The sequence below is a fragment of the Erythrolamprus reginae genome, chromosome Z, assembly GCF_031021105.1.
Source record: "Erythrolamprus reginae isolate rEryReg1 chromosome Z, rEryReg1.hap1, whole genome shotgun sequence".
Taxonomy (NCBI): domain Eukaryota; kingdom Metazoa; phylum Chordata; class Lepidosauria; order Squamata; family Dipsadidae; genus Erythrolamprus; species Erythrolamprus reginae.
Genome location: NC_091963.1, coordinates 6,096,421 through 6,119,920, shown reverse-complemented (window position 1 = coordinate 6,119,920; position 23,500 = coordinate 6,096,421). Strand labels below are relative to the sequence as shown.

At 45.5% G+C, this 23,500-nt stretch overlaps 1 protein-coding gene across 1 annotated transcript in view; it reads right to left on the bottom strand.

Annotated features, from left to right (window-relative positions):
* Positions 1-23,500, bottom strand: part of GARS1 (glycyl-tRNA synthetase 1) — a 41,926-nt gene that overhangs the window by 4,612 nt on the left and 13,814 nt on the right. The window contains exons 7-15 of the mRNA XM_070766887.1: positions 23,235-23,380; positions 21,734-21,883; positions 19,420-19,582; positions 16,699-16,863; positions 13,839-13,946; positions 12,324-12,469; positions 9,995-10,080; positions 8,830-8,939; positions 7,196-7,289 (exon numbers count right to left, since the gene is read on the bottom strand). Coding sequence (XP_070622988.1) covers positions 7,196-7,289; positions 8,830-8,939; positions 9,995-10,080; positions 12,324-12,469; positions 13,839-13,946; positions 16,699-16,863; positions 19,420-19,582; positions 21,734-21,883; positions 23,235-23,380 — 1,168 coding nt within the window. The remainder of the gene's footprint in view (positions 1-7,195; positions 7,290-8,829; positions 8,940-9,994; positions 10,081-12,323; positions 12,470-13,838; positions 13,947-16,698; positions 16,864-19,419; positions 19,583-21,733; positions 21,884-23,234; positions 23,381-23,500) is intronic.

Here is a 23,500-nt window from a genome sequence, read left to right as displayed (position 1 = left end):
TCACCAAACTGCTATCAAACTTAGCATCTATAAGTTAAAGACAGTCTTATTTACAGGATAGGATAAAATCATTAGAAAAATACAGCCCTCCTCATGTCCCAAAAATATAGCATAAACTCTACATGATGTTTTACAACCTAAATAAGGAAAACAGGAATCCCACAAAGTCTCCCCAAATGAAAACCAAAATTGAAGCCCAAAATATCCTAAATGTCCATTTTCCATTTCTCAAATAGAGAATGAAAAGACAGCTTATATTTTAGGCAGTTGACAGAAAAGGCCCCTTTCAAGTTCTCGATTTTTAGTTGGTGTTCAACTCTTGTGGTCTTAACTGCTGTTATGTTTATAATTATAATTCTATGTAGCGTTTATAGTTATATATGTCTATACATTCTCTATATTTTTATTGGATTGGGAGCCACCTGGAATCACTTTGGATAGCGAGATGGGTGACATATAGGTTTAATGAATAGACGATAATAATAAAATAATAATAAAATAATAAAATAATAATAATAATAATAATAATAATAATAATAAAAGAAACAAAGAGTTTTCATAATTCTTTTTTTGAGGTTTCCTCTCCCCTCAATGAGGAAGAACCTGGAAGAGCATAAAGTATTGGCCCCTCATCAGGCTTCCTATTCTTTGCAGATCTCTAGTGCTGGTAATGCCATAATACAGGTCAATACGTCCATTTGTTTGGTGAACATGACTATCATTGACAAAAGGACCGTTGAACTTACCTGAACGGTCTTCTCGCTGCACTGTGAGGAGAGTCCAATGTGGGTTGTTCTTCAGCCTCATTGGCAGGGACTGAGTTAAAAATTAACATAATTATGTCCCGCCCCCCTCTACCTCCTCAGGTTCAGTCAAGAAAAACGAAGGAATAGTGTAAACAAACCAATTTTATTAACTAAGAAGTTAAACTGGTAACGAACTGAACCCCTGGGCCAAGAAGCCGGGAGGGTTTGGACTCTCCTCACAGTGCAGCGAGAAGACCGTTCAGGTAAGTTCAACGGTCCTTCTCCCCTGCACTGTTCGGAGAGTCCAATGTGGGATATACCCAAGCAAACCAACTAGGGCGGGATAGGCTGGACCAGGGGTGTCTGAACACAAACCCGTTGCAGCACTCTGCGACCGAATGCCGCTTCCGATGAAGCGAATGAGTCTATACGGTAGTGTCTGATGAAAGTCGTGGGGGCCGCCCAGGTTGCGGCCCGACAGATGTCATCGATTGACGCCTGTGTGTTCCAGGCGGCAGTGGTGGCTGCACTTCTGGTAGAGTGAGCCGTGATTGTCCTTGGCAAAGGTGTCCCACGTGTCCTGTATGCCTCCATAATGCAGGACCGGATCCATCGGCTGATAGTTTTAGAGGACACCTTGTTGCCCATGGATCCTGGGAAGAAGGAAACGAATAATGCTTCTGATTTCCTGAAAGAGCTGGTCCGTCGAATGTAAATCTTTAGAGCTCTACGGACGTCCACTTTGTGCCAGCGTAAGACTGACGGGTGTGAACCGTGGGTACAGAAGTCCGGTAATATTATGTCCTGGGATCTATGAAATCTTGTGTTGACCTTCGGCAGAAAGCTGGGATCTAACCGAAGAGTAACCCGATCTGGGTGGAACACGCAAAGGTCCGGCCGGACTGACAATGCCGCGAGTTCCGACACCCTGCGAGCAGATGTGATGGCCACTAAGAACGCTACTTTGATTGATAGAAGGCGAAGCGTGATTTCTCTCAGTGGTTCAAAAGGAGGTCCTGTAAGGGCCTGTAAGACCAAAGTCAAATCCCAGGATGGGAAGTGATGGATAACTGGAGGAGAAAGATTCGAGGCTCCTCGGAGAAAGTCTTTAACCCATGGATGATGGGAAATCGGTCGAAGGGGGTCTGGTCTTAAGACCGTGGCGATAGCTGCCACCTGCCTGCGAAGGGTGTTTGGGGTCAGCCCTTCGTCCAGCCCCTTCTGTAGGAAGTCTAATAGATGTAAGATGGAGGCTGAGCGAGGGGGGATCTCTCGAGCTCTGCAGAATCTACAAAACGCTGCCCATGTCGCTTGGTAAATGCGAGTCGTTGACGGGCGTCGAGCCGATTGGATGGTATGGATGACCTTTTCCGACAGGGATTCCGCCCTCAAGCGGTCCCCCTCAATCTCCACACGGCAAGCCTCCACCACTGAGGCTCTGGGTGCACCAACGACCCCTGGGTGAGGGAGAGTCTGTGGTATGGGATCCTCCATGGCGGGGAGGTTGAGAGGTCCATCAAGTCCGCGAACCATGGTCGTCTGGGCCAAAAGGGGGCGACGAGAATCACCTCCGCCTGCTCCGAGAGTATCTTGGAGACTACCCTGGGTAGAAGGCAAGTCGGAGGGAAGGCGTAGAGTAGACCCCTTGGCCATGGGGAGAGGAGCGCATTGATACGGTCGGCTCCCGGGCATGGGAACCGGGAGTAGAATCGGACCACTTGGTTGTTGAGGTGGGTCGCGAACAGGTCCACTACCGGTTCCCCATAACGGTGTATAATGTCCTGGAAAACCTCCGGGTTCAATGACCATTCCCCCGGGTCGATGGTTGTGCGGCTCAACCAATCCGCCTGGGTGTTGTCTGATCCTGAGATGTGTTCTGCTTGGATCGAGACCAGGTGTGTTTCCGCCCAAGACATCAGGGAGTGAGCCTCCTCCATCAAACGGCCCGACCTCGTACCTCCCTGATGATTTATATGGGCCCTTGTTGCTACGTTGTCCGTCATGACGAGGACATGCTGTCCCTCTACCCGGTCTTTGAAGGAGTGGAGTGCCTTGAAGACTGCCCTTAGTTCTAGTAAGTTGATATTGGGGTCCCTCAGGTCGTCTGCTGTCCAGAGACCCTGGGCCACTCTGGAGCCGCAATGTGCTCCCCAGCCGGAGAGGCTCGCATCTGTAGTGATCGTCACCTCCCGATGGTGTAGGAAGGGAGAGCCTCTGGTCAGCGCTTGGGACGTCCACCAGGGCAGAGAGTGACGGACGGGTAACGTGAGACGTACCTGGTGTTTGGAGTGGCTCATGCGTGCTCTTTGGAAGGGGAGGAGGAGCCATTGAAGCGGGCGGGCATGCAGCCGCGCCCATGGGACGATGCTGATGCAGGAGATGAAGACTCCTAGCAGCTGGGATAGAAGGGCCAAGGGGACCCTGGTGCGGTGCTGAATAGAAGCTATCAGCGTCCTCACCCTCTGCTGCCTCTCTGATGACAGGTAAACGATTCCGGCTGCAGAGTCTATCAGAGTTCCCAAATGTAAGAGCTGTTTGGTTGGATTCAGGTGGCTTTTCACATAGTTGATCGTGAAACCACAGGTCTCTAGAGAACGTATTGTCCGTTGTAGATCTAGTCTGGCCTGTTGAGGGCTGCTGGACAAGATGATTACGTCGTCCAGATAGGCCATGAGACGAATGGATCTGGTTCTCAGGTCGGCTGTCAGTACATCCAGAAGCTTGGTGAAAGCTCTGGGGGCCGATGAAAGTCCGAAGGGCATTGCCCTGTACTGGAAATGATGGTCCTGTATACAAAAGCGGAGGAAACGTCGATGATGTGGATGAACTGGTACGTGCAGGTACGCCTCTTTGAGGTCGATGGAGGTCATCCAGTCGTGGTGTCGGATGGATGCCAGGATTGACTGTAAGGAATGCATCTTGAAACGTTGGTAGCGAACATAGATGTTCAGCTGCTTGAGGTTGAGAATCAGGCGGTAGCCGCCGGACGTCTTGGGGACCAAGAACACGATAGAGTAGAACCCCTGTCCTTGTTGATGTACTGGCACCGGTTCTATTGCCCCAATGTCCAACAGGTGTTGTACTTCCCTGGCAATCAGGGAACATCTTGGTTGAGATAGCGACGGGCATTGTAGGAATCTGTCCGGAGGAGTCTGTAGGAAGTTGATGCGCAGACCATTTTTCACGGTATCTAGCGCCCAAATGTCGGTGGAAATAGCCGCCCAAGAGCCTGAGAAGGACTGCAGGCGTCCACCGATGGGTACCTGGATGGGTAAGTCATTTTTGTTTTCGGTACCCTCCTCTGTTCCCGCCCCGAAAGGATCTGCGGGGCTGTTGGAACTGTCGGTTCCTGTCTCCATAACCTGTTCTGTCGGACCTGAAGGATGGCTGCGTGTAGGAGCTCTGTCCATATGGCCTGGTGTTTGAGGCCGCAGGCGCGGCCGTGTCCGCTCGAAAGGGCTGCCTTCTGTAGTATGGGGCCGCCCGCCTGTCTTGCCTCCTCGCCGACCTTGGCAGCACCTTTTTCTTGTCTTTATCCTCGATCAAGACTTTATCTAGTGATTCTCCAAAAAGTGTGGTCCCTTGGTAGGGCGCGGTTGCAAGACGCCATTTCGATTTGGCGTCCGCTTGCCAAGAGCGGAGCCATATTAGGCGTCGAGTGGAAAGGTTGGTAGCCATCGCCCTGGATGAAAACCTAGAAGCAGCCAAGGTGGCATCGGCGGAGAACTCCGTGGAGGCGATCAATTTATTAATGTCTTGGCGAAGGCGAGCGTCCTCCGGGCCCAACCTGGGGAGGATGTCTCGAAGCCAAAGGATTGAGGCCCGGTTGAAGGAGGCTGCCATAGCAGCTCTCAAGGACCAGGCACATAGCTGGTGCATTCTCCGGATCAGGTTCTCGGCCTTCCTATCATCGGGCCGCAAACCATCCGCCATCTCCGATGGAACCAGGGCATTGGAAATTAGCGAGGTAACCGGGGTATCCACAGCCGGGTATTGGAGCAAATCCTCTATTTCTGGATCGAAGGAGTAAAGCTTCTTGTCCAGAGCTGAGGGACCCAGAGCTGCTGCTGGTTGCTGCCAGGGCCTCTTTATGTTTTCTGCAAATATGGGCACTGCAGGGATAGTTTCTGAGTCCCTTTGAGGCTCATTAATGAGTCTGGAAGCGGGTAATGTGCCCACATCCTGGTCAGCCGTCTTTTGGGCACTGGTCAAAGTTAGTGTGGTTCTGGCCTTGTTTAGGAGAACCCTGAAAAGGGGTGCCTTGAATAAGCCTGCTAATACAGGCTGTTCTGGTAAGGTGGCTTCATCCCCCGACAGCTCATTCTCTGGGTCTGAAAAGGCCTCTCTGAACTCTTGCTCCTCCTGAAAAGAGTCATGCAGGGAAGGTGCAGGTGCAGGAGCTGACCAGATATCCTGCCTGCTGGGGCGAGGTGGCAGTGGGGATTGATGTTGTTGTTGGGCCCCAATTGCTATGCCCTGTGCATAAGCTGAAGCAATCATGTCTTGTACCGAGGGAGACATGGCTTGCCAGTTATCTGTAGAGCCCCTGAGCCCTGCTGCTGTGGGCGTGAATGTGGCTGTAGCTGCTGGAGGTTGAGAGGCAGGCCTGCTCCATTCTGATCTCTGAAATCCCTCAGATGGTGGGGGGGCACTTAATGGGCGGTCTGGTGAAAGACCCCCAGCGCTTTGAAAGGGAGGCCCCTCGAAGGTGGCCGATGACAGGGGAGGAGGACCCAGCGGGCTTTGATAAACGGGTGGAATAACCATGGCTGAGGGGCTAGGCCCTTGTCTTGGTTTTGCTTTGTCCAGCTGGGCCTCGAGGGCCTTTATTTTCTTCTCAGCCTCCTTTAGTGCATTGGAGGACTGAGAGCTTTTCCCCTTAGATTTTGAGCTGGGCCCCTTGTCCTTACTTTTATTCTTGGAGGAGGAGGGCACAGGAGCGCTGGGACTGGATTGAGACATGTTTGTAACAACACCGAGCCAAAAACACGAGGTTACTGCTTAAAAGCAAGTAAAATGGTGGACTAGGGAAGCTGGTGTCCCCTAAATAACATGTCATCTGTTTTTCCTGCTCGTGATTGGCTGGATACTAGGTAGAAGCCCATAATAGCTTCGTTGTCCTGGCAACGCCCTGAAGCAAGATGGCGGCCCTGGGATAGGCTGAAAAGAGCCTAGTCACTCTGACCCCTTAGCAAACAAGATGGCGGCCGTGACATCAGGCGGGAAAAGCTCTGCTTCTCAAACGGCCGGAGGGGGACTCAGAGGCTTTGGCCCTGCGCCAAAATGGCGGGCGCAACTTCGGGCAGCTCGGCAATCACCTTCTGCACCCCCCCCCCTTCAATTCCTTCGATCTCTGCTCCTCTGAGCGATCGGGAACAAGGTGGCTGCAAAGGGCCTCCGAACAGCTGATCTTTTTTTTTTCTTTTTCCATTGCCGATCGGCAGGAACGCTGTCTGGGAGCTGCTGGGATCGCCTTACAGCTGATTTCCCCCCATGGGGAAATTCTGTGTACTGATTGCTCCTCTGATCGGTAAGAACCGATACTCGGAGACTCGTTGCGCTGGAAGAGTGGTTGGGGGGGGGGGTCTGATCGCGGGCGTCAGGGACCCCAATCCAGCGATCCCTTTCAGCAAGGCAATACTCCGGAGAGCAGTGGCCTCTCAGGGATTGAAGAGACGGAGAACAATACCCCGGAGGGCAGTGGTTCTCGAGATCCAGGTCTTCCTCCTATAGAGAAAGGGAAAAAAAGGAGAAAAAATTATTGTTAGTAAACATCCTATAAATCTCACATACTGTGAGAAGAAAACTCATAGTCCCTACACTATGACTGAGTTTTTAAGACTGAACCTGAGGAGGTAGAGGGGGGCGGGACATAATTATGTTAATTTTTAACTCAGTCCCTGCCAATGAGGCTGAAGAACAACCCACATTGGACTCTCCGAACAGTGCAGGGGAGAATCCAGACATACGATACAGGCATACAAATTTAATAAATAATATTAATAATAATATTAATAATAATAACAACAACAACAACTTCCATCCCCATACAGGTAGTCCTCGGTTCACAACCATTCATTTAGTGACCAATCAAAGTTACAACCGCACTGAAAAATGTATGACTTTTTCATCCCATGTTGCAGCATCAAAATTAAGACCAACTGACTCAAATTTATAACGGTTGCAGTGTCCAGTGGTCATGTGATCCCCTTTTGTGACCTCCTGACAGGCAAAGTTAACGGGGAAGCCAAATTCACGTAATAGTCGTGTTGTTGACATGTCAACCGCAGTGATTCACTTAACATTCGTGGCAAGAAAGGTTATGAAATGAGGCAAAAATTCCTTAGCAAATGTCTCTCTTAGCCACAGAAATTTGAAGGTCTATGTGTAGGTCCCATTTCCAGAAATAATTCAAATAATCTTTATTTACAGGGAAGCATTTCACTCACAGAGTTCCTTCACAAATGGAATGAATTCCTGGTTCTGGCTCAAAGGAAGAACGGAGCATTTGAAAGGAGCCACCACAGCAGGAAAGCTGAAGTACTGGTGCAAGGAAGAAACGGCAAACAGACAGTCAGAAAAACGGAGCTGGCAGAACCAACCCTTGTCTGTGAGACCCACCCAGTTTGAAACATTGTGAGACCCACCCAGTTAAAAAAAAAATATTAAAATACAGTGATACCCTGTCTTACAAACTTAATTGGTTCCGGGACAAGGTTCTTAAGGTGAAAAGTTTGTAAGACGAAACAGTGTTTCCCATAGGAATCAATGGAAAAGCAATTAATGCGTGCAAGGCCAAAATTCACCCCTTTTGCCAGCCGAAGCGTCCGTTTTTGCACTGCTGGGATTCCCCTGAGCCTCCCCTCCATGGGAAACCCCACCTCCGGACTTCTGTGTTTTTGTGATGCTGCAGGGGTATCCCAGCAGGGGAATCCCAGCATCGCAGAAATGAGTGCTTCACTGGCAACGGAAGTCCGGAGGTGGGGTTTCCCATGGAGGGGAGCCTCAGGGGAATCCCAGCAGCACAAAAACAGGTGCTTCGCTGACAACAGAAGTCCAGAGGCGGGGCATCCCAGCGGCAGCAGTGGGTTTGTAAGGTGAAAATAGTTTGTAAGAAGAGGCAAAAAAATCTTAAACCCCGGGTTTGTATCTCAAAAAGTTTGTATGACGAGGTGTTTGTAAGACGAGGTATCACTGTATATTATAAAATGCAAGTGAAAATAAAAATCAGGGGGAAGGGGGTCTTGGGGACTAAAACAGGCAGTAACTTCGGACTCTTGGCAGTATGGCACAATACTAAACAGCCTTAACTTTTTGCTCTGCCTTTCTATACCATTTTGGTATAGTGGTTATGATGCTGGTTTAGAAACCTGGAGGCAATAAGTTCTAGTCCTGCCTTAGGCACAAAAACCAATGGAGTTTGAGTCAATTCCCAGGAACAATGAGTTCTAATCCCACTTTAGCCATGAAAGACGGCTGGGTGACTTTGGGTCAATCACCAGGAGACAGGGAGCTCTAGCCTCGCCTTGGTCATCATAGGACTATTGCTGTGGGATTAATAGGAGGAGGCATGGATAATAAATATGCTCACCACCTTGACTCGTTTATAAAGTAATGAAAACAGGATGAACATTTAATAAATATAGGGAGTCTTCGACTTACAACATTTTATTTAGGGGCTGTTTAAAATGACAGTGGCACTGAAAAATCTGGCATGGCCATTTTCCCGGCTGAGGATTGTTGCAACGTCCCCATGGTCACAGGAACAAAATGTGGACACTTGGCAACTGGTTCATGCTCATGAGGGTTGCAGGGTCACGCAATCCCCTTTTGCAACCTTCTCATCAGCAGCCAATGTGGAATACAGATTCACTCAACAATCGTGTTACTGCCTTAACCACTGCAAGGATTCTCTTAACAACCGGGGCAGAAAAGGCTGTGAAATGGGGGTAAAACTCACTTAAAAACTGTCTTGCTCAGCAACATAAAATTTTGGTTAAACTGTGGTCTTAAGTTGAGGACTTAACTGTAATTCAGAATTCCCTAGGTAAATTTTAGCCTTATGGGCTACAAGAAATCCTACCGTTCGCTGTTCGTCTCCCTCCCTGATGCAGAATGTATGCTCAAATATTGTATACATGATTCTTCCAAGCCCAAATGAAGGTTCAATCACGTTGGGGACAATCTCTTCCACTAGAAAACGAAAGACAGTGATCTAATGTTTGTGGTTCAGATTCAGTGAGTTTCCAGGTTTAAGACTGCTTTTATCATCAGCATCAGGAGGGGGGGAGGAAGGAAAGAAGGAGGGAGGGAGGGAAGGAAGGAGGGAGGGAAGGAAAGAAGGAGGGAGGAAGGGAGGGAAGGAAGGAGGGAGGGAAGGAAAGAAGGAGGGAGGGAAGGAAGGAAAGAAGGAGGGAGGGAGGGAAGGAAAGAGGGAGGGAAGGAAGGAAGGAGGGAGGGAAGGAGGGAGGGAAGGAAGGAAAGAAGGAGGGAAGGAAGGAAGGAAGGAAAGGAGGGAGGGAAGGAAGGAAGGGAGGAAAGGAAGGAAGGAAAGAAGGGAGGGAAGGAAGGAGGGAAGGAAGGAAAGAAGGAGGTAGGGAAGGAAGGAAAGAAGGAGGTAGGGAAGGAAGGAAGGAAAGAAGGAGGTAGGGAAGGAAGGAAGGAAAGAAGGAGGGAGGGAAGGAAGGAAGGAGGGAGGGAGGAAAGGAAGGAAGGAAAGAAGGAGGAGGGAGGGAGGGAAGGAAGGAAAGAAAGATGGAGGGAAGGAAGGAAGGAGGGAAGGAAGGAAAGGAGGTAGGGAAGGAAGGAAGGAAGGAAAGAAGGAGGGAGGGAGGGAAGGAAGGAGGGAGGGAAGGAAGGAAAGAAGGAGGGAGGGAGGGAAGGAGGGAAGGAAGGAAGGAAAGAAGGAGGTAGGGAAGGAAGGAAGGAAAGAAGGAGGGAGGGAGGGAAGGAGGGAAGGAAGGAAAGAAGGAGGTAGGGAAGGAAGGAAGGAAAGAAGGAGGGAGGGAGGGAAGGAAGGAACGAGGGAGGGAAGGAAGGAAGGAAAGGAGGAAAGAAGGAAGGAAAAGGAAGGAAGGAAAGAAGGAAGGAAGGAAGGAAAGAAGGAAGGAAAAGGAAGGAAGGAAAGGAGGAAGGAAGGAAGGAAGGGAAGGAAGGAAGGATTGTGACATTCTGCTGCCCACTCAAGATTATTTTGGGCACTTCAGCTGAAGCGGCTCTGTTTTTTGAAGAGCTGAGGGAAGACTGACCATGCAAGGTTTTCTGGAATCTCTTCACGCTGACCATGTCCTTCGTTACTTGAAAGGTTTTACCTTCTGTCTCAATCGTAAATTCCCTACCAGGGAGAGAAAGAGGTGTGAAAAAGATGCTGAACTGTGGAGGCAAAGGGATATTTGGAAGGTACAGTCTAATACAGGTTGCAGAGGGCTGACACTTCTGGAAGTCCCTTGAGTGGCATGCGTGACACCGCTGTTGTGTAACCGATTTCTTTCCAGCTCCAATTCAAGGCCTTCATTAACACCTGGAAAGCCCTTTATTCCATGGGTCCAGGCTATCGAAGGAATGTCTCATCCCAAATGGGATGGGTCTGCCCCCACCTGTGCCAGCCAAAGAGGCCCGTCACGGTCCCCATCAGTCAAGGAATTCTGGCCAGTTGATCCAGAATAATTTTTTCTTTTGTTTCCCCCTCTAGACGTGTTTAGATTAGAAGATCCCATCTCGATCCTGTTTATATGTTGATCCCTCTTTATCTACATTTTTGTTTCAATTATTCTTATTCTAGAATATTTTAATGTTGTTAATGTTTATGGAGATTCTCAATTATTCTGCTCACGGCGGTCCCAAAGCTGCTTTTTCCAAAAGGCAACTGTACTTTGTTTTTTCCTTGACAACACTCAAGAAGCTTCTTTAATTCATTGATGAGAAGTGAAATGTTTTCAAAGGAAAAATAACCCAAAGAAAAAAGTCCAGTTGCCTTCTGGGGAAAAGACACCTGTGGGATGATGTTTTCATTGTTTTATGCTTTTATGTTGCTGTATGCTAAAACTAGCTTATTATTATTATTGTTGTTGTTGTTGTTGTTATTTATTCGATTTGTATGTAGCTTGACAGTGTAATGGGTGGAATATATAGTTAGTTAGTAAATAATAAACAGAACTAGAGAGTAGAGATTGCAATCAATGTACTCTGATGCTAAGAGGAAATTTCAGCTCAAAAGCAAAAAGATTCCTATAAAAGATGGATTTGCACCAACAGAACCTTATTAGCTCTTAGGACTGTGACTTGCACACTCTTCAGTTTACTTTTAGGTAGCTCCAAGTTTCTTTACAAAAGCTGATTTTGCAAGTCACTTGGAAACTACTGGTTATTGTTACTGGTTTTATTATCATTTCTCTCTTCCAAAGAAGAGCAGATGGTTATTGATTGATTTATTGGATTTATATGTCGCCCCTCTCTGAGGACTCGGGGAGGCTTGCAACAGGTAAAAACAACAATTACAACAGCTAAACCCAATTAAATTAAAATTAAACAAACAATCTAAAACCCCCAACTGTGTTAAAAATCAGTCATACCCATTCAACAACAATCATGCAAGCATTCATCGGCCAGGGGGCTGAGATCTAATCGCCCCAAGACTGGTGGCATAGGTGAGTGTTAAGATTCTTGAGAAAGACAAGGAAGGCGGGGGCAATACAAAATCTCCAGGTGGAGCTGATTCCAGAGGGCCGGGGCCCCCAGAGAGAAGGCTCATCCCCTAAGCCCTGCAAAGTGACATTAGAGAAAGTGGGACCTAACCGGTTGCTGGTACTCATATGGCAAAAAGCGGTCCCACGAGTAGAAGTAAGGCATCCATCAATAAGTATTGTGAGATAAGAGACGTTTTTTATTTTTTTACAACCCATAATCCCTTACTTCGGGATGGAGTCAGGGTGACTGAATGGAGCTGAGCGTTTACTGGCTGGATGCCCTTCTTGAGGCCTAGACAATTTCCACAATTTATTTATTTATTGGATTTGTATGCTGCCCCTCTCCGTGGACTCGGGGCAGCTAACAACAGTGATAAAAAACAGCATGTAACAATCCAATACTAAAACAACTAAAAAACCCTTATTATAAAACCAATCATACATGCAAACATACCATGCATAAATTGTAGAGGGCTAGGGGGAAAGAATATCTCAGTTCCCCCATGCCTGACAGCAGAGGTGGGTTTTAAGGAGCTTACGAAAGGTGAGGAGGGTGGGGGTAATTCTGATCTCTGGGGGAAGTTGGTTCTAGAGGGCAGGGGCCGCCACAGAGAAGGCTCTTCCCCTGGGTCCCGCCAAGCGACATTGTTTAGTTGACGGGACCCGGAGAAGACCCACTCTGTGGGACCTAACTGGTTGCTGGGATTCGTGCGGCAGAAGGCGGTCCCGGAGATATTCTGCTCCGGTGCCATGAAGGGCTTTATAGGTCATAACCAACACTTTGAATTGTGACCGGAAACTGATCGGCAACCAATGCAGACTGGGTTGGAAGATTTTTGTGTCTAAAAATCTTGACTCATGCAGCTCCCAAGTTCTGCCAGGGTCATCTTACCCTTTTTTGTTCAGCTGTGTCTCCATCTCACTGATGTAACACTCGTCACAGATGGCAAGATACTCCAGCACCAGCTTGGCATCCTTCTTGTATGCCTTCCCGATGGCTCCCTTGTTTGCTTCAAACTGAACGACGTTAGCGATTCTGTACAGGTGGCACTAAGGAATCCAACTGCAGGTGTGTTTGTGCCTAGGATGTCACGTGGGGCAAGTAAATGCTTTCTTAAACTGGTCTTTCCCACCACTCCTTTTGCCAGGTATTCCTTGCAATCACAATTGGGACCAGAACTTCTGTTACTAAGCATGGAGATTGTGGGTCACCACGTGACTGTACCCAAATTTCACAACCTTGAGTGGTCTTTAAGCAGAAGTCATAGAGGTTCCACAGTCACTGAATTTAAACATGCCTGGGATAAACATATATCCATCGTAAGATAAAATACAGGAAATAGTATAAGGGCAGACTAGATGGACCAGGAGGTCTTTCTCCCATGCCTCTGGAAGGAGAGTCCAGCATGGGTTTAGCTCAAGTCTTATTGGTAGGGACTGAGTTTTAAATTAATATCATTAACATATTAAGTAGGTACCGCCCCCTTGCTGCCCCAAAGGCTCAGTGTTAAAAAACTCAGTCTACGATAAGTGTGTGATCAGAATAAGTCCATGGTTCAGCGATCTCCCTCCCTTGAATACTGAACTTTGGTATATCCCATGCTGGACTCTCCTTCCAGAGGCATGGGAGAAGACCCGTTGAACTTACCTGAACGGTCTTCTCAATGCCCTGGAAGGAGAGTCCAAACCCTCCCAATCTGGTACCATGGACAGTTGTTGTATTTCATTCTTTTTTATGGTTGTTGATTGATAAATGTTATTATGATTATTATTACTTACTTCGTTTTTTAAAACTGAGCCTTTGGGGCAGCAAGGGGGCGGTACCTACTTAATATGTTAATGATATTAATTTAAAACTCAGTCCCTACCAATAAGACTTGAGCTAAACCCATGCTGGACTCTCCTTCCAGGGCATTGAGAAGACCGTTCAGGTAAGTTCAACGGGTCTTTTCTGCCATCAGTCTTCTATGTTTCTATGTTAAGTGAACCAACTATGCACTATATAGCTTTTGCTTTTTTCTGAAAACGGGAAATAAACACCACTTTTAAACAAACAAAAAGTACAATGCAGTCACGTGACCACAGAATGATGCAGAAAGTGAGGGCCGCATGCCAAGTGCCCAATATGCAGTCACATGACCTGAGGGGGGCACAAAGTATTAATCCTAGATATAAGTAGCTTTTCCAGGGTCTGTTGTAACTAACTGGTTAGTTGCAAATCAAGGGCTACCTTTACTGTTGATATCCCTTTTAAGGATTATGCTGGCATCACAAAAACAACAACAACATCACAGCTCTTAGCTCAGAGCAGTTCCTTGATTTCACCCTAGCAGCCCCAAACGCTTGTAAAGCTCATCCACATCAAAATGGGCAGAACCAGCCAGAGTCTTCTTTCAAAAAAGGATATCGGCTCCTTCAAAAGCTTCTCAGCAACGAGAGGGACTTTGGTGGCTCTGGCGTGGCAGGAGAGGTCGTAGCAGGAGCGATCAGCGCAGCCAACGATTTCAATCCAACCCTGGAAAAGTTAAAAAGTAAAAAAAACAAGAATGAAACCATCGCTTTATACCAGGGGTCCCCAAACCTGGTAACTTTAAGACTTCTGGACTTCAACTCCCAGAATTCTCCAGCCAGCTATGAATTCGAGGAGCTGAAGTCCACAAGTCTTAAAAGCTGCCAAGTTTGAAGATGTCTGCTATAGACAAATCATGACGTCAAAGTGATCCTGCCCAGTTTGAAACCCCAGCAGGTCTTTCACCCTGTACTTATCTAAGAAATGTTTGCGTCTTGTTAAATTACAACTTCCTTACTTGCAAGGATGCCATCAAACATGCATTAGACCAGGATATCCTACTGACATAAATAGTTCCGAAAATGTAACACTGGCTGGTTACCCTCTGATCTGGGCTTTGGCAGAATGCAAGGAAAAGGATACAGGTAAGTCACTGACTTACAATCACAATTGAGTTCAAAATTTCTGTTGCTGAGTGAGACAGTTGTTAAGTGAGTTTCCCCCCCATTTTGTCACTTTTCTTGCCACAGTTATTAAGTGAATCACTGCAGTTGTTTAACTAGTAACATAGCTACAAAGTCAGTCTGGCTTCCCATTGACTTTGCTTTCACATGGAAGGACACTACAACTGTCATATCAGTCAGTTGCAAAACGTCTGAATTTTGATCATGTGACCATGGGGGGATGCTGTAATAATTATTAGGGAGAAAAACGGTCATAAGTCACTTTTTGGAGTATTGTTGTAACTTAGAACAGTCACTATATGAACTATTGTAAGTCAAGGAATAACTGTACTGGATCGCATAAAATGTCTATAAATGCAACAAGAAGCCTTTGCCAGAGCTCATACTTGCTCCGCATATACTATAAAATTACTTTTAATTGCTGTGCTTTAGATATTCTTTTTATAACAGTCCCTATGGTCTGAAATCATGTGTGGGTTTGGATGGGGTTAAGACTGTTTTCCATGAGAAGTTCAAGGAACATCTTGCAATATCCATCTCATCAGAGGAAGAGAGAGAGAGAGGGCAACTCTCCAGTTGCAAGTATGTTATGTTATTGTTTGATATAATATTATGTGTACTTACTGATTTATTGTAATTATAATAATTGAAAATAATAACCACAATGTTCCCATTGAAACATATTGATGTATAAAATTTCTGATATTTACAAATTCTTCTTTCTATTTCATGTCCAATTCAGTTCATAAAAATAGACTTTAAGGTACTTGCAGCTCAGCCACTCTGAACATGCACAACCACATGTGCCTGCAAAACCTTTAGACTGTAGATCTGTAGGTCAACGGTTCAAATCTCACCACCGGCTCAAGGTTGACTCAGCCTTCCATCCTTCCGAGGTGGGTCAAATGAGGACCCGGATTGTGGGGGCAATAGGCTGGCTCTGTTAAAAAGTGCTATTGCTAACATGTTGTAAGCCGCCCTGAGTCTATGGAGAAGGGCGGCATAAAAATCGAATAAATAAATAAATAAAATCCCCTTTAAGTCAAATTCAGCTGCTCTCAGGATGTGCAAAATATTTTCCTGAATACAGTAAGTAGTGTTCGTTGTCTTTTTCCAATTATCCTTTTCAACTCTCTAATCCAGTGATTTTCAACCTTTTTTGAGCGGTGGCACATTTTTTACATTTACAAAATCCTGGGGCACACCACCAACCAAAATGACACTCTTAACGCAGTACCACATTATACATACAGTTAATAATATAGTTTCTAAATGTATTTATACTCACTTAGTGTGAAACTTGGTTTTGTCTCAATGAACACAAAAGGGAGATCCTGGCAGGAATAGTAGTTTGAGGACCCATGTTTAATTTCCCCACAGCACACCTGACCATGTCTCAAGGCACACTAGTTGAAAAACACTGCTCTAATCTAACCAACTGTCCTAGGATTTCCCAGTGGCCTCCCTTCCAATCATAGCCAAGTCTGATTCTTCTTAGCTTTTCACACCATGTGTCCATCGGCTGAACCTGCACGGAATGGGCCAGCTCGCCGAGGCCAATTCACCACCCACATACCACAGCCAACTTGGCACGGGACAATTTAACAATTCAATTGTTTAAAATAAATTTGAAATAGTTTTAATTTTTCTCATTCTCGTTTCATTTTGTCCCTCCTTTCCAATCCTTTAATGATTCCATTCCACCATTTCTTTGATATTAGCGTAACTCTTGACCCACAGCAAGTTGTCCTGTGGTTGACTGGCTGCGGCTAATTTCCCTGTGGCGAGCTGGCTGGAGCGAGTTGGAAGTGGCGAATTGGACAGCTGGGAGATAAGGAAGGAGTTTGAAAGTGATTAGAAGCAACATACTTCCTAAGGCAATCCAGAATCTTTTATAAACTCAATTTCAGAAGCATAATAACTGGATCATTTTAAAAGAGGAACTCGTAGGTTTTCCTTTGGGGAGGCACCTCTTGACAATTTAATCTCGGCTTTCATCACAAACTTCACCTTAAGAAGCATGTGCACGTGTGCCCACGACTTGAGCTTTCCACCCAAGAACTGAAAAGCTTAGGATTTGGGTGGTGGCGCAGTGGTTAGAATGCAGTATTGCAGGCTAATTCTACCATCTGCCAGCAGTTTGATCCTGACTGTTTCAAGGTTGACTTAGTTTTCCATCCATCCGAAGATGATAAAATGAGGATCATATTGTTGGGGGAAGATGGCTGACTCTGTCAACTGCTTAGAGAGGGCTATAAAGCACTATTAAGCTGTATACAAGTGCTACTGCTTACGTAGGAGGTTTTGGACTCCGCATCCCAGCAATCGCAGGCATAATGAGCCATCTCATTCTCCATGTGCTGCCGGAAACGAAGCTTCTCTGGGGTAATGCCAACTTTGATGAGATAGAGGTAGATCCGGCCAATGAAGTAGCCCAGGACAGAATTGTTGATCACACCCTGGGAAAGCAAAGAGAAGCAAAGAGGCTTTTCAAAGGAACAAAAACAGTAAGGAAGTATAAAGGCATTGGGCCAGAGTACCTCCGGAACCGCCTGCTACCGCACAAATCCCAGCGGCCGATAAGGTCCCACAGAGTTGGCCTTCTCCAGGTTCCGTCGACTAAACAATGTCGTCTGGCGGGCTCCAGGAGAAGAGCCTTCTCTGTGGCAGCCCCGGCCCTCTGGAATCAACTCTCCCCGGAGATTAGAACTGCTCCCACCCTCCTTGTCTTCCGTAAAATACTTAAGACCCACCTATACCTATACCGCCCCTCTCTTCGGAGAGGGGCGGCATACAAATCTAAGTAATAAATAAATAAATAAATAAATAAATGGGCGATTTGAGACATCTTTCCCCCAGGCTCCTTATAATTTATGTTTGGTATGTATGTGCTGTTTGGTTTTTAATTATGATAGGGTTTTTAGTTTTTTAATATTAGATTTGTGCCAGTATAATATTGTTTTTATTGTTGTTGTGAGCCGCCCCGAGTCTTCAGAGAGGGGCGGCATACAAATCTAATATAATAATAATATTATTATTATTATTATAATATTATTATTATTATATTATTATTATTATTATTATTGTTATTATTATTATTTAAGGAGCAGAAAACATTTCTCCAGAAAACTTCCAAGCCTTCCCACACCTGGAACCTCTAAGGATCCTGGCAATGCGTTTCTGCAAATTCTTAGCCAGTGAAATGTAGAACAACAGAGTAGGAAAGGAACTTGCAGGTCTTCTAATCCAACTCCCTGCTCAACAGGAGACCCTGTACCCGTGATGGTGAAACTATGGCACACGCACCACAGATGGCACATGGAGCCATATCAGAGGGCACGCCAGACTTTGCTATGTTTTACCTCCAGTGTATGCAAGCTGATTTTCGGCCTTGGAAAAGGTCGTTTCATCCTCTGGACGCTTCAGGGAAGCTTTCTGAAGCCCCGGAGGGAAAAAAATTAAATTAAATAAAAAATCCCCCATTGGACAAACCAGAAGTTTGGAAAAACACATTACCGCTTTGCCCGTTTGGGCATTTTTTCCCCACCTACCAGCAGTGATGGGTTCCTACCGGTGAAGTCCTGAGTGCCGCACCGGTAGGAATCCACTGATTTTTGGCTATTTTTCCCCTGGCAACTGTTTCTTCTGATACAGAGATGCCAGAGAAAAAAGATCCGTAGGATCCACCATTGCCTACCAGGCTTCAAAAAGGCCTGTGCACATGCGCGTGGTGTGTGTGTGAGTACATGCATGGGGGAGAGGGAAGGGGTGTGAGTACCTGCACACATGTTAGCACACCATACCTACCCCTTTTGGCACACGGACAAAAAAAGGTTTGCCATCTGTGCCCTACACCATTCCAGGCAAGTGACTATCCAGTCTTTTCTTAACAACCCCCAATGTTGAAGCACCCACACTTTCTGTAGGCAAGCCATTCCACTGTTACATTTTGTTCCCACTGCCCACTAAGGACATTTCTGTTTAATTCTAGGTTAGTTCTTTCCTTAATTAAGTTTCCATCCATTGCTTCTTGTCCTGCCTTCAGCTGCTTTGAAGAATACATAGGCATAAGCATAGACATAGAAGTCTGACGGCAGAAAAAGACCTCCTGGTCCATCTGGTCTGCCCTTATACTATTTCCTGTATTTTATCTTAGCACGGATCTATGACATGTTTAAATTCAGTTCCTGTGGATTTGCCAACCACATCTGCTGGAAGTTTGTTCCAAGCATCTACTACTCTTTCAGTAAAATAATATTTTCTCACATTGCTTCTGACCTTTCCCCCAACTAACCTCAGATTGTGCCCCCTTGTTCTTGTGTTCACTTTCCTATTAAAAACACTTCCCTCCTGAACCTTATTTAACCCTCTAACGTATTTTAACATATTAACATATAGTTGTATGTATAATAAAAAATATTTTCTCACGTTGCCTCTGATCTTTCCCCCAACTAACCTCAGATCATAGAAACATAGAAGACTGACGTCAATACGTCAATCTCCACTTCTCTGTGGCAGCCCCTGAAGTCCTGGAAAATTACTACCATGCCACCTTAAGTCCTAGTCCACATGATTCCCTCCCCCTGCTCCCCAGTTTCACCAGAAAGGCATTTCTGCATTTCCCTTCAAATTTCTGAAAGCTCTTCTCAGATACACTTTATGTGAACCCTTATAGGGCACGGTGAGTATTCAGTTATGACTATTTTACTTCAACGTTTCTCAACTGAGGCAGCTTTGGGATGTGTGGGCTTCAACTTCCACAATTCCCCAGCTAGCCGGCTGCCCAGGCTTCTCTGAACTTAAACCCCAGCGGAGAATGGGTAGAGATCATGGGATTAGAAACCCAACCCTGAGCAGGTAGAGAGTTAAACCCAGCTGCTATAAAGCACACCGCTTTGTATGTTTCTACAAATTCAGGCGTTGTCTGTGTCTGATTTCATTCTCCTTCCACACTGAATGTAACTAAGGAAGTCGAGAGGATTCCCTCCTGTTCACAAGAGCTCCCCAGTCCTTACCTGCTCAACAGCATCCCCCAAACGCATGACACGCGCTGGCTGCCCGCTGGTCTGGGCTTTGGCAGAATACAACAGGATTTGGAGGTCAGCCACATTTTGAAACTTAGGGTGACATTTTTCATTGGGGTCCACAAAATGTTCAATTTCTGCCATTGTGAATTCCCTGAAACACAAAGAGAAATGCTTCAGATTGTTAGCTGCTCTTGATAAGAGAGCAAATCTTACTGGGGGGACACAGACAATCTTCAATTTACAATTGGCTGCTTAGTAACGGTTCGAAGTTATGACCTGCCTGAAAAAGGGGATTTACAAGGGGAATTACTATTGGATCTAATGGTTGCAAATGGTGGGCTTGCACTTATGAGCATCACATTTGCTTAATAATCACGGTGGTCACATGACATTTTAGAATGCAGTATTGGAGGCTAACTATCTCCTGCCCACTGCCATGAGTTCAGTCTTGACGGCTGAAGGTTGATTCGGCCTTCCATCCTTCCACGGTCAGTAAAATGAGGATCCAGATTCCTGAGCACAATAGGCTGACTCTGTAACCCGCTTAAAGAGGGGACTATGACAGTTCGCCACAGTCAACTCACCAAGCTAACTTGCCATGGTCAACTTGCTGTGGGAGAAGAGTTACACTAATATCAAACACATAGTGGAATAGAATCATTAAAGAAAGGATGCAAAAGGAAGAGACAGAATGAAACGTGAATGGAAAAAATTAAAGTATTTTAGAAATATTAAATGGTCCCTCAGCAAGTTGTCCTATGGTGAGTTGTACCATTCCATTAGAGAGGGATGTAAAGCACTGTGAAGCATTATATAACTCTAAGTGCTCAATATGTGACCAACCTAGTGACTAACCTGTTTTACAAATGTTACGATTTATGAACATAATAGGCAGATTGTAACTCAAGCACTACGTCTTCAAAGAGCAAAATATTCAGGGTCCTCTTTGTCATAAAAAAAACCCCTTCCCCAATGCTGCTATTCTCTGAGATATATGCTAACAAAATATATTTTTGAAAACCTAGCACATGCCAACGCAGCTGAGAGTAGTGATTTTATCACTAGGGTGGAGTATGGGGAGATGCGGATTCAGGCTAATAGCAGGACAAATGGAGTTGGATGTACAACTGGATTCCGAGAAGGAGGAGGCATTTGTAAGAAAGATGATCAGTTAGTCATTTTGATCTTTAAATCTTACAGGCCATGATTTATTAGGTGGCCTGTAGTTTATAGGTTGTTAAAAATAGTCCTCAACTTACAACCATTCATTTAGCAAATGTCCAGTCAGAATGGCCTGGAAAAAGTTACTCATGATCACTCCTTGCACTAACAACCACTGCAGTGTCCCCCTACAAGCTTGTGCAAGTAACATATGTTTATTTATTCTATTTATTTGCTGCCCATTTTGCTGCAAGGCAACTTTGGGCAGCTTGCAACAATAAAAGCAACACAGGTAGCCCTCAAATTACAGTTCGCCTAGGGACCATCTGAAGCTACAACAGCACAGAAAAAGTGATTTGTGATCACGTTTCACACTTATGACCACAGTGGCAAAACAAGTCATAAAACGGGGCAAAATGTTCTTAACAAGTGTCTCAGTTAGCAAAATTAAATTTTGAAGACTACTGTATATTATTTTAGCTTCCGTTGTGTGCCACTAGAGTCCCTTGATTGTGAAATGGGTGGCTAAAGAAACAGGATGAACCAGTAAAAATAACATAAATAAGAGCCGGGGTGGCGCAGCAGGTGGAGTGCTGTACTGCAGGCCACTGAAGCTGACTGTAGATCTGAAGGTCAGCGGTTCAAATCTCATCACCGGCTCAAGGTTGACTCAGCCTTCCATCCTTCCGAGGTGGGTAAAATGTGGACCTGGATTGTGGGGGCAATAGGCTGGCTCTGTTAAAAAGTGCTATTGCTAACATGTTGTAAGCCGCCCTGAGTCTAAGGAGAAGGGCGGCATAAAAATTGAATGAATGAATGAATGTATGATTGGTTTTTAAAATAAGGGCTTTTAGTTTTTAAGTATTGGATTGTCGCACATTGTTTTTATTACTGTTGTTAGCCGCCCCGAGTCTGCGGAGAGGGGCGGCATACAAATCCAATAAAATGAAATGAAATGAAATGAATGAATGAATGAATAAATGAATGAATGAATGAATGAATGAATGAATAAATAAATAAGTACGTACGTACGTACGTACGTACATACATACATATTGCAAGGTTTTCACAGAGATATCTATCAAATCCAGTAAGGACCAAGTTCCCTCCCGCTCTTTGCCCAAATTTCCAGATCAATTACCTGACTCTGATGAGACCTGAGCGAGGAGAGATTTCATTCCGGAAAGAATTGCCTATTTGAGCAGCAGCAAAGGGCAGTTTGCCTTGGTTGAATTCCAAAAGGCGCTTGAAGTTCAGGAAGATTCCCTGGGCGGTTTCTGGCCTCAAGTATCTATCAGAAGGTGGGGGGAACAATAATTGGAAGAAAGAGAAAGCAGGAACGATTAGCAGCTGATGGGAAGACAAGCCAGCCTAGCTTCCCAAATATATCTCTGCGAAAACCTCTTCTACCTTGGGGAACTAATCGTTGAACAGAGTCCTCAACTTACAAGCATTTGTTTAGTGACTGCTCAAAGTTACAATGGCACTGAAAAAGTGACTTATGAGCACTTTTCACACTTATAGCCATTGTAGCATCCTCATAGTTATGTGATCAAAATCCAGGGGCTTGGCAACATTCATTTTTTTGACGGTTGCAGGATCCTCAAATCATGTGATCTCCTTTTGTGAAGATCTCCTTCTGATAATGGAGGAGCCCAGTTCCTTTAACAAGCATGTTATTAACATAACAACTGAATTATTTCCTTAACATGTATGTTAAGGGTTTTCAATTGTTTTAATGTTTCGGATGTTTTTAATAAAATAAAATAAATAGCAACTATGGCAAAAATGGTCGTACCATTGAGCAAACTCACTCTACACCTGTCCTGTTCATACTCTGTGGTTCATACTCTGCTCAGTAAATGCTTCCCACTCTCACTGTGCCCTAGGCCAGTGTTTTTCAACCAGTGTGCCGCGAGACATGGTCAGGTGTGCCGCGAAGCTCAGAGAGAGAAAGAAAACAAGAGAAAGAAAGAAAGAAAGAGCAAGAGAGAAAGAAAACAAGAGAGAAAGCAAGCAAGAGAGAGAAAGCAAGCAAGAGAGAGAGAGAGGGAGGGACGGTGGGAGAGAGAAAGACAGAGGGAGGTAGGGAGGGAGAGAGAAAGAGCAAAAAAGAGGAAAAGAAGGAAGAGAGAAAAAAAGGAAGGGAGAGAAAGAGGGAGAGAGAAATAGAGCAAAAGGGAGGAAGAGAGAGGATTTTTTTGTCCAAACTTTTTTTAGCGCCCCCCCCCCCCCAATGTGCCCCATTGTTTTGTAAATGTAAAAAATGTGCCGCAGCTCAAAAAAGGTTGAAAATCACTGCCCTAGGCCACTGAAGCAAGGTTTCTGAGATGAACGGACTTCAACTGCTCGAATCCCCAACTATCTCTGATGTAAATCCCCTGGCATTAGTGTTGTTAGATCTTCCCAAAGCACATGAGGAAAAGTACAAGGCACTTTTTGAGGCACACCTTGCTGTTTTTTTCCTCTTTGGAGAGAAGGGCCATCCTGTCCACAGAATGAAGCAACGATCCCCAGATCCTCCCTCAAATAAGGAAACTCAACCAGCTGCAATTACAAATGCAGGAACAACATCAAATCCAGCAAAACCCAAGCCAGTCTCTTTCCTCCCCACTCCACTCCATTTTTACACACTCACATACCCAGCCATGTTTCCTCCTGGGCCAATGGAGGTCTTGAACATGAGATTGAAAGACACGGGAGCAGTGAGGTCATTTCCTGTGAGGGGGGACTTCACGTTGTAATTGACAAACAGATCCGCAAGCTGTTCCTGATTGTAGTTGTCCAGCTAGCAGGGGGGGGGAAAGGAAGACTGTCTTATTTACATACAAACCAGCCTAATAAAGGTAGTCCTTGATGTAGAACAGTTCATTTAGTGACCATGCAAAGTTACAATGGCACTGAAAAA